Genomic DNA, 11,358 nt, shown 5'->3' with positions numbered 1-11,358 from the left:
TGTAAGATTGACTCATCGATTAGATAGACAAACAGGCCCATAAATGAGTTGGGCCGCGTCATTATTCAAATAAGATTTCATGCCAATGCATATTGAACTTTGGGCCTACGCAGATATTTTGATACGAGTTTCGTTAATATTGAAATATAAATTGGAATAAAAAAAAAAAGAAAAGAAAACGACTTAATTTTAGAAGTATCGAGCTATATGATGTTCTGTATGTATATTTTCATATATCTAAAGAATTATAATTAATAAAGAAAATCGTATTTTTAGTCTCATATACTTGTTTCTTTGTAATATTAATCTTTTGTGTAATCAAATTTCAATCATAATCTCGCGTCTTCTGATTTTGGCAATTTCAGTCATTTCATCGGGAGTGTTAACGTATCGCTCTGCACGCTAATACCACGTTATGTCGAAAAAATGACTAAAAATACAACAAAAAATTTGACATATTAAGATTTAAATTTGATAACATATATGTCCAAAATCCCAATATATATAAAACAAAAAATGCAATGTTGCCTGCACATTTTAAAATACTTACATCTAACACAAAGTCTCTCCCTCATCCACTTCACAAAAACTCCATTTAATCGATCTCACGAATTAATTTTTTAATACAAATAATTTATTTTATTCACCAATAAAAAATTACTACTTACGATATTTTATTTAATTCACCAATAAAAAATTACTACTTATCTTTTTAATACAAATATTTTATTTAATTCACTAATAAAAAATTACCACTTACGATATTTTATTTAATTCACCAATAAAAAATTACTACTTCTTATCATAAATATGAACAAGATCACAAGAAACCTACTCAAATATTTGAGATATTTGTTGGGATTTTCTATTTCTTTTTAGAAAGTAACGAAAGAAATAGCTTTGTATTGTTTTATTGTGAAAAACTAGGAAATATCGGCCCTGTTTTCCCCTACTCTTTGCAAAGATATGTGATAACAATCCTCTTTTATCTTCCATTCATCGTTTAAATCACACACATAAACAGATATGTATAAATATATATATATACACACACACACACAAAGGGCTGTATTCCATTGCCATCTTTACAGCATGTAAGATTATATGTTCCATCAGCAAACAACGGAATATACATTTTTCTATCGGCACCTCACTTTGTAGAACTATTTGACACGTCACTTTGTAGAACTATTTGACCCCTACAATCTGCGAAAAAAACGTGCAACCCAGTAAGTTGCAAAGCCGGGCTGCTCAAATTTTGAGTGCACTCCGCATCCTTTTTTTCGCGGTTTCTGCATAATTTGTCTTGCCATGGAGCCACTGAGGTTCACACACAGGTTTTTTAGTATTTTTAGTATTGTATTCTGGAAGCCCAAATCCACGGGCCATATCCCAGAACATGCTTTGCAGCTCCTTTGGACTGTAAATCTTTTCCTGCATCCAACAACACTTTCAAATGAGTAACAAGCCAAAGAATTAGACTTCGTTTGTACAGCAGCATTTGAAGCAATATACAGGGTGAATGTGAACTAAGCCTTCATGTTCATCATATCTATTTTGCTGTAAGACTAAAATTCTACCAGCCCAACTTATGAAACACACTAAATCACTATCAACTCAATGAATTTATGGGTCTACTCTGAAAGTAGCGAAAATTTACGGAACAAAAAACAATTCTTGGTTTATCATCTCAAATATTTCTGTACGGAGTTGACTTCTCAGACGTTTTTCGGGCGAAACTAAATTGATGCGAATGAAAAACAGTCACATTACTCATAAACATTTTTAAAGAAGACAAAAAAAAAAAATCAAACTAAACTTCAGGCACAACTAGCAAACCAAATTTTCAAATGATTTTGGTTTGATAGATAACAAGCACAGATAAATCACATCATTAGGAACCACTTGGTAAGTAGAATGGGATGAACGATGGATGCTAATCAAAGGGATAAGAAATCGAAAGATATGGATAAGCAACGTACATGGATGAGTAATTACTTCTCTTAGGTGGGTCGCATAATCTCATTAAAACATTGATTAGATGGCAAACATAAAAATTCTATCTGGTTTATGACTAGAGATAAAAGTCAAGAAACGATTTTGAATCGCTGTAAAAAGTTCATAAACGTACCTCCTTTCTAGCATCATTTATAAGGGACACCATTTCTTGGAGAAAATCAGAAAATCCCTGGAAAATGAAGTGTAGGAGACGAAGTGTTAAAACAATACTGAAACAAAAAATCAAGGTGATGCTAAAAATTCATAAAACCATTCCAATCGAGGATCAAAATCCCCCCAATATGATATATCTTGGATTACAAATATTGATACAAAAATGCAAAGTGGAAATCCTGAAGAGCTAGCAAGAATACATGCCTACCTCTACTTCATCTTCTTCTTCATTATCAAGGCCATACAATCCTGCATCATACAGTCTTCTTCTTTTCCTATCTGATAGGACTGCTCTATCACAAACCAGTTCGGTGTTAGATAAATACAGATTACATCACAAAGCAAAAGGGAAATCCAAAACATCCCTTTTGATCTATGGTGAAAACATCGCGGAAACGTATTAGTTACCTGAATATGCTTCTTGGATTTTCTGAAATTTCTGTTTGGCCTCGCCCAGAAGCGAAGGGTTTCGAGCCCACTTGTCTGGATGCCATTGCTGAATCGAATTCAGCACAACAAAATTTCACAGTCCATTAGTTGTTCGTACTCTAAAATCGAAACAAAAAATATTCCATGAAAAAATTATATGAAAATTCTGGCCACAAGACATACCATAGCGAGCTTAAGGTAAGCACGTCTAATTTCTTCATCTGACGAATACACGCAAACACCAAGAACTCGATAAAGAGAAGGTGACCCTCTTCTGAACTCCATAACAGGAATCAAATCAAACCCAACAGGTGGAAAATCTTCGATTCACGGAATGGAAGAGCAATCCACGAAATCACTCTTAATTCAAGATCCTACAACTGGGTTTCAAAGTTCAATGCTTCGCTATATTATAGTGGAAGGCTGACTTAAAGAATTTACAGCATTCACAACAATGGAGGAATGCAGCTTGATGATGGCGAAGTCCTGAGGCGCTGAAAGTGCCTGAAACAGTGCTGAAACATATAAAGACGAGGAAGTTTCTGTTGATTTCTGGAGAAAACACGTTGTGCACCTAGAATGTTCTAAATTCTCGCATCTCACACGCCTCTTATTAAAAAGTATATAATAATTATAAAATATATGGATATTCATTTACTAAATAATGTTTAGGTAAATTTATATATAAATTGTTGATATTAAATTCAATTAGATTCACAATTTATCTTTTAAGAATAATTTATTAATAAAAATTGTAAAAAACTAAAATTATAGCATATTCTTTGTATAAAAATGCTAAAATAATTAATTAATAAATTATACATTCAAATATAATATATTTTAAAAATATTTGTAACTATATAATAAAATGATATTTTTATATATTATAATATTATATACCCGTAATATAAATTGCTATTAAGTTTAATTATAGTTGGAACGTGTGATAATTAAATTATATATAATAGTTTATTTATAATGTGTCAATTTATCAATAATTTACGTAAGAAATAATTTTTACTAGATATTCATTAGAAAATCTACCATTATATAATATATAATAAATTTTATTAAAATACTGATTTTATTAAAAAAAAATTTAGAAAAGAGTGAGGAAACGTGAAAAGCATGAGCCATGAGGTTCCACATGAAAAATCATATTTAGTTTAGTATGAGTCATGAGGTTCAACACGAAAAGCTACGAGGTTCTTCATATATTTGTTTAAATAATTAAATTTATATAATTTAAATTTATTATTGTGTGTTTTTAAGTATTGTTTTGAACTATTTAATTAAAAATTATTTTCCTTGTTACTTTGTGTAATAATTTTTAAAAATAAAAATAAAAATTGACGGTTAACTCGTCTAACTCATAGCCCTAGACACATTACGTTGAGTTGGATATTCGGTAGACTGTCCGGCTGATAGCGGGTTGTGGGTCAGTCTATCTCACTGATCCGTTTTGATATGACTAATATTTTATTATAATTTTAATAATATCAAGTCAATCAATAAATTAAAAATACATAAACATATAAAATTTAAGACTAAATGTACAATTTTTTTACCATCAAGAATATAATCATTTGAAGAAAATTTGTCGATGTCCTGAGATTTTTTTGTTTGCTTTTTCTTAAATTGTCATTAATAAAAACTGATCGACCGTCTATTGCTCGTTTTTCCCATGCTTTTGCCGGAATTAAAGTTTTTCTTCACGTTCTGATCAGCACTTTTTCCCGATTTTTATAACACTTATTTAACATAGGAGGAATGAAACATATTTTTCACATGATGACGAGAATTATACATCAAACCATATTGAATATCCTGGAGCTGAGCTTATTTTTGGATCCAAGATTACAGCTTTATTTCAAAAAACTAGTACAAACAACAAAGCAGGTAGGTAGTAGGACGCATGACCATTGTTCCCTCATGAAACTGAGGTTTCCACGGTTCGTCCGGTTAGGAAATTGAGAGGTGGGAGGGTTGGTAGTGATGGACCAGAATACTCTTTCTCAGGTGCCTGAGGTGGAGTTTTTTGAGACGCGGCTCCAGGATTTGTTCTTGCCACGTCATCTTTCGATTTTGCTTTACTCCCATACATGTCATTGGTTGGCTTTGACTTCTTTGCTTCATTATCTTTTGGCTCATTTCCTTTGCCTTCGTCTTTTGGCTTGGACAACCCAGCCTTTTGCTTGAGCTCATCGAGTTTCTCCACAATCTTCTGTTTCGCAGTAGCGTTTCTCGGGCGTGCTTCTGCAGTTGCTGGGAAGAAAAGAGAGGTAAAACAAAGAGTTGCGGCAGTTAAATGCATCATTTCCCTCCTAGAGGAGACAGTGGAACGCTCCTGCAAAAGTGGCTGCTCCCTTTCTTTCATCTGCAGTTAGAGGAAAATATTGCATCATCTCCTAACATCATTAACACCGGGAAGATGGGTAAATAGTAACATATTATTATTTCCCAATTGACTCCAATGCTCTATGCCTCTATCTAACTTTTTGAATAAACAAGAAGTTATCTGACATGAAATGACTTGCGTCCTTGAATTTGAGCCAGTGATGCCCACTGAACAGGACCAAGTTTAGAAATTTCTATCGAGCAGCAACTAACAAACAAAATAAGAAAATAAGGAACAAAAATGCATGTAAAGGCAAATAATCTCCATATGTTACATGTGTAAAACTGAATAAAACAGTCATGAACAGTAACTAAAAAACAGAGAACATATAATCTAGATAATCATAAAAAATTTATGACCCATCATCCAAGGACATGTCCAACGATAAGAAAAATTATGTTCCCATCATAAGAATCGTAAATGTAAAACTAAAGAGTAGATGTTCCCGTTTGTGCACCGATGCAGTAAAAGATTTTGATGAAATGATTATGTATAGCTGGCATCCAATTATCCTTTTAAATTTATATGAGTAAATCTCTAGCCTGAATTTACTGTGGAAATAACAAGAAGTAAGCAAAAGACCATGAAGTGCAGGAAAAAAGAAAGTAGAAACACAACAGAGTACTACAGAAAGCTGAGTAAGATGGCTGTTCGCATGGCACGTAAAGCAATAGCAACATAAATATATAACAAATAAGTGCAGTAGAGTAACAGGTTAATTAAAAGATTACTGAAAGGCCAAAAGAAAGAGCAGACATAAGCTAAGAGTTCATGTCAGCAAATGACTATAGCTACTTAATTCAGTAAAGTTGTTCAGGTGGAGGATTATTGACTTTTGAACTAGTCAGTGCAGATTTTGGCTAGACATTTATCAGTGAAATATAAATGACAGAAAACTAGTGGTATGACAATCAACCGAACATCATGATGAATAGCAGGCAGAGGACAGCATGAATTTCAGAAATTGTATCATCTGGCATTTGAAATACAGCAATAAAAAGAAAATTCCAGACTAAGGTAAGGTGATTTGAAGAATTGAAGCACGATGATGGCCCATAAAACAGCGAAATTGAATAAAAATTCAATTCTTCTCAATCTATCATTTCTCAGAAAATCTACTTGAAGAAGCCCAAATAGTTTTGGCTTAGAATTACTTTCTTTGCAAAGAACATCACTCATCAACATCTTGTGTTGTTATTGAGGTTACTAGGTAGTTGAGTGAAAATCTACAGAGGCGAAGGAAGTCTTAGAAATTTTTTGTAAACTGTTGTAACGAGCTATCTATGTAATCAAGACATATTTTAGACCAAATCTATTTGAACTTCCTAGGTAGAACTTTGAGCTTGAGTCTGCATGATGAAGATCAAGACTAAGCTCCAGAATTACAAACAATAATAGGATGAAAGAAACTCAGATAGACTAGAGGATTCAATAATTTTCATTAGGACGTTCCTTCCCATATGTGAAAAGATTGGGGTAGAAAGGTTAAATCAGACCATTGAACCATGATGAAAATCTTCTACCACTTAGTTTTCAGCCTGTAATTTGCAATTTTCGATTGCATTATTTTCAAATAGCATACAAACAAGTTTCCTGACTTAAACATTAAGAATAGAATATTTTGAGCACAACATTAATCACGAAACGGCCCCGCTTGTTTGGGTCCTGATACCAGCAACTACATCAAGCATCCAGTAGATTGAACAGAATACTTGATCACAAGTTAATGAAACCTTTCTATACACTTTTTTGACTTTGTCAGGACCAACAAACTTTTTGCAAATATAATCTATTTTACTTTCATTTTCGTTTCACTTCTCCGTCACATGTCCGTTGTTGTATTCAAGACAGCAAAACCATTAAAACAAAGAGGTTTGTACAAATTTCATTGACCTTTGAAGTTTTCAAATTCAAGAAATCATAAATAGAGCATGTCAATGATATAAAGGAATGTAGTTTAAATTTATGATATTTTCGAAGCTAAAATTGCAACTTATCTATCATTTACATGTGTAAAATTTGAGGAATAATGATTGGTTAAATGATAGTGTATATTTTAATTTAATATTTGTTTACTTTTGATTTCTATTTTTCAAAACTTAAATTTAGTATAATAGTATCATAGTTCAAACCTCAAATAATATCCATAAATCTCCATTTTAAAAAAATACTGGTTTCAAATTCATAATTTAACTGAGAATAAAATTTTCAAACTCAAACTCAAATATTTATGTTCAGGAAAAAATATAAATTGATAAATGAAAAACATATTAAATTTCTTTAAAATTTCAACCCCTTTCAATGTTGGGTTAATGGCAGTTAATTATATCCAATAACTAAAGTTTTCGACAAAACCTGGTACCAGCCATTCAAAGGGGAAATTTAAAACGAAAGAAAGATCTTTCTCTAGTTTTGCTGCTTGCCTTGAGACAATTGGGTCTCACTCTCCACTTATAAAGTAGATTATTTCTACAAGGAAAAAGAAAAAAAATAAGAATTCTGGGGTGGTTTGCACCATGGGTTGAGTAGCTAAGCAACTCGGGGGTAAATAGTTGGCCAGTGTTCTGAGTGCATGCATGACGGCATTATTGATTCCAAGCAGAATGAGAAACATAACGACAGAAAGAAGATAAGACAATAAAAGTATTCAACCAAATGCAGTTAACACCCCTAACTCCCTAAAAACAAGCAGTACCGGTTTGTTTTGTTAAAAGAGGATGGAAATGCACATAGAGACAAGCTTGTGAATTTAATAGGCAAGATTCAATTAACACTTTCTAGGAAAAACAGCCCTTAAATTTGCCCCTCCTTTCCTAAAAACCACCTTCTCTTAAAAGGCATTTGACACACAGAAACTTTGCATTGGGTTGATGAGGGCTGAGGCATGACTAATATGTCCTTCGTCCTTAAAAAATTAACCGAGGTTGTATTTGGATGGAAGTATTTGAAGCTATGAATTTCAAATCCATGGATTTGAAATTCACATGGATTCCTTAGATAAATTTATGATGGGTGAATTTCGAATACATCTCTCCCTAATCCATGTAGATGTAATTGTAATGGTATCATGATGAATTCCTTCAAATACCTTGAACTTTAAGGAAAATATAATTTCCGTATTTCCCAAGATTAAATTTTCCTTGTTGATATGATTTTGAATATTTAAATATGGCTTTGCCTTTCTAGATAATGTGATAATTATGCTAAGATTTTCGTGATATGGTATCTTTGTTCAAAAAAAGTTTGTTTCTAATAAAACTTTTACTTTTCATATTGTGCAGGTCTCCTTGTTGATAAACCCTAGGGCTATAAATAAGAGGATTCATCTCATGTAAAAGGGAGGTGATTTACGCAGAAGCACATACATACTATTGCACCTTTGCACGCCATAAACTTTAGAGAAAATAATCTAGAAGGTTGCTGTTGTTTTGAAGAAGTGCTGAATCCATGTGTTGATGTGATTGTTGAAGACATCTGCAGACAACAACTGTGAAGGAGTTGGCTGAAGATTTGTTTTTGTTGCTCCAGTTTCGGCATCGTGTTTTGCTTCCTTATATACTCTTTTAATTCGGTTCTTTGTTTTAGGAAGCATTTTATTTTATCAACGTATTGAGAAAATTGGTTTTTGATTAAAATCACTAGTGTTAGTTTTTGTGTAAACTCGTTGGTTCTCTAGTGATTATTTTTTGCCCTGAGACAAATACTTGCGCAAAATTTATTCTGTTCCATCGTATTTACTCAAAGTTAATTTGTGTTACAAACTTATATATTCCGCAGCATATTGTTTGAAATGTTGTAACATTTCACATCTCACTTAATTCTGATAAACACAGATTTACGGTTTCATACGATCTTACTTGTTTTGCTATTAAACAAAATACATCTCATACCTTACATACCACTTCAAATCAAATTCTCTCATCCAAACGTAATCCAAAAGACATCAATAATCAGCATTTAATATAATAATTAACTAGACAGCATGTTGCATTAACCTCACCTAAACTTGTCCCTAAAATTCTGTTTTTTTTGGGGTCTGTTTCGTTCACTCCAGAAATTACGTCTTTCAGCCACGTTTCATAGGGGACCAAAAGGCATTCTGCACATAACTCTCTGTCACTTTTGGCATTTGGCACTTAGCCACCAAATTCTTTTGCTTCTGGCAACCAGATATTCCAATAAAATTCCATTGGATTAAATGTTAAACTTTCTTTAAATCAACAAAATACCATGCTTGTATTTGGTAAGATTCATTCCCCAGTTTTTTTTTTTGGATGTTTAATAGCTCACTACTTTTTATTAGTATATCTCGTTACTTTATGATAGTTATTCAAAGTTTGAAACAGTCTAATTGTTCTTATGCTTATCATGGTCATAAAATAAAGTATTGACAGTGTTTGATCAGGTCTATTTTGTTTGAAAACTTATCTAAGACCACACGATCCTAAGGAAAGTTTTGGCTGCAAGCAGCTTACGTTGTTGTCTCGCTTTAACAGTGATTTGATACCATTTTGGACAGCCTCAATGATACAGAGATGATAAGATTTCTATAAGTCAGTTCATTCAGCTTAAAAAATTCACAAACAATTACTACTTCCACCGCCATCAAGAGAGAAAAAGACAAAAAGAAATTTATTAGCAATTTTTTTTAAAAGAAATCAAATTTCGTCATCCTAAACTTTCTTGACGCCAACTGTCACTCGGTCACGAATCATCCACAACATTCCCGAGTATGTGCCCGCTGTTTACCGCCACAGTAAGTGCCAGCAGCGGTCACAAGGAAGTCCTAAAGTAATGTCCTTTTGTACAATAACTTTTTTACTTCAAAAAATTAATCAAAACAAGAAACTACCAATAGAGCATAAGGAGAAGTGGTGGTAGCATAAACTTACAGATTTGATTTGAACCTTGAGAGCAGGTAGAGCTTGTCTATTCACCAATGTGACTTTCGAAGCATTTGGGTGAGAACCATTTTCTCCGGTCGCAGGAGGAATCCGGCACGTCACCGGCTTCAAGGTGGACAGCGACATTCTCCGGCGAGATTAAGCGCTATGATTAGTTGGCAGGTGAGTGAAAAAACTAGAAGGTGGTGTGCTGTGATGCTCGAGTATTATTTTAACTCAGCCTCTCGAACACTCTGCTTGCAATAGTACGGATATTCCATTTAATTTGATCTGGAAAAATAATAATTTAAACGTTAAACAATTAATTTATTAAAAAAATTGTAATTTGTCTCTTTATTTTCGACCACACATTTGTTAAATTTTAGTTTCAATATATCATCTTTATTTTTTTTTCATTTTAATTATTTTTCACGAGACGCTCTTAGCTAATGATGTGTTCAATGTTAGAAGTAAGCAATGATGTGTTCAATGCTAGGCGTAAGCAACCACATCGAGTAGTTCTAAACCCAACCCAATCGGGTGGATACTTTCTGATGATTAGTCAAGTTCGAGTTTAAAGTTGTAGATAAATCGAGTCAGTTAACAATTTTTTCAAGTTTGCTCGATAGATATTTGATCAGTCTTCGAAGTTATTGAACTCAAGTCGAACTCGAGCTAAAAGTATTTTGTTCGACAGTTAGCGAGTCAATATAATATAATTATATATTAAATATATATACATTTCGAACTTTTGAACCTTCATTAACAAACATTAATGTTCAAGAAATAGTTCAAATATGTCCAAACATTACAAGCCGAACTCGAACTCTATTTCTAGCTGAACTTGAGAAAAAAAATAAATAAAAAATTTCGAGAATTTGAATTCGAATATACCTAATTCGAGTATTAAATTTTTACTAATATTCAACTTGATTCATTTCATTTTACTCGAATTACCCGGTGGGTTATCCGACTTTTCAAAGCCCATGGTTTTTCTGGTCCATCCAAATAACCCATTTACCTGGCTACTAATTGTCTCTCTCAAAAATCATCCCAAACCCTAAATATTTAAAAACACTGTTTCTCTCTTGTTTCAGCCTACAGGTATGTTCAACACTTCGAGTTATCATTGATTTCGTTGGGCAATTCGTATATGCACGTGCAATGTGTGGTCTGCCTCCAAACGAATTGTTATTTTATCAACTCAATCCGTTCAATTTTTACGACGGGTCGAGCATGGTCTAATTGACTAGTCTAATCTAAACAAATCAATTAAATTTGTAATAATTGATTTCAGACATCTTAATCAAGACAAAACCATTTACCCAACAGATTTGGTAGCATTAATTTATCACCCATAAAAAATCGTTATTACAAGAAAACACATGTATAATCAAATATGAAACATGTTCGTATGATTTTGAATTCCTTAACGTAACTTTAACATTATAATATAAAATATAATAAATTTAAATT

General features: G+C 32.6%; 2 protein-coding genes across 2 annotated transcripts; both read right to left on the bottom strand.

The window, feature by feature from the left end:
* Window positions 1-931: 931 nt before the first annotated feature.
* LOC140978868 (uncharacterized) lies at window positions 932-3,180 on the bottom strand. Its single transcript, XM_073444106.1, has 5 exons — window positions 2,785-3,180; window positions 2,581-2,668; window positions 2,381-2,460; window positions 2,132-2,188; window positions 932-1,434 (listed from the first exon to the last, which is right to left on the bottom strand). Exons 1-5 carry the CDS (start codon window positions 2,884-2,886, stop codon window positions 1,252-1,254), a joined length of 510 nt encoding a protein of 169 aa, XP_073300207.1. The 5' UTR covers window positions 2,887-3,180; the 3' UTR covers window positions 932-1,251.
* A 1,173-nt stretch (window positions 3,181-4,353) lies between these two features.
* On the bottom strand, window positions 4,354-10,152 carry LOC140979792 (uncharacterized). The gene is made up of 2 exons (XM_073445361.1): window positions 9,892-10,152; window positions 4,354-4,978 (listed from the first exon to the last, which is right to left on the bottom strand). Exons 1-2 carry the CDS (start codon window positions 10,027-10,029, stop codon window positions 4,532-4,534), a joined length of 585 nt encoding a protein of 194 aa, XP_073301462.1. The 5' UTR covers window positions 10,030-10,152; the 3' UTR covers window positions 4,354-4,531.
* Between the last annotated feature and the right edge of the window lie 1,206 nt (window positions 10,153-11,358).

This window comes from Primulina huaijiensis, chromosome 6, assembly GCF_012295235.1.
Source record: "Primulina huaijiensis isolate GDHJ02 chromosome 6, ASM1229523v2, whole genome shotgun sequence".
NCBI lineage: Eukaryota > Viridiplantae > Streptophyta > Magnoliopsida > Lamiales > Gesneriaceae > Primulina > Primulina huaijiensis.
This window is presented reverse-complemented; position numbering and strand designations above follow the sequence as displayed.

Excerpts from the sequence above, each read along its gene's own strand:
- LOC140978868 (XM_073444106.1), bottom strand. The coding sequence starts at position 2,886 with ATGGAGTTCAGAAGAGGGTCACCTTCTCTTTATCGAGTTCTTGGTGTT. Across the intron at positions 2,461-2,580 it reads AATCCAAGAAGCATATTCAG|TCCTATCAGATAGGAAAAGA; the intron begins GTAACTAATACG and ends GTGATAGAGCAG. Across the intron at positions 1,435-2,131 it reads TAAATGATGCTAGAAAGGAG|GAAAAGATTTACAGTCCAAA; the intron begins GTACGTTTATGA and ends TGTTGGATGCAG.
- LOC140979792 (XM_073445361.1), bottom strand. The coding sequence starts at position 10,029 with ATGTCGCTGTCCACCTTGAAGCCGGTGACGTGCCGGATTCCTCCTGCG. Across the intron at positions 4,979-9,891 it reads TCAAGGTTCAAATCAAATCT|ATGAAAGAAAGGGAGCAGCC; the intron begins GTAAGTTTATGC and ends CTCTAACTGCAG.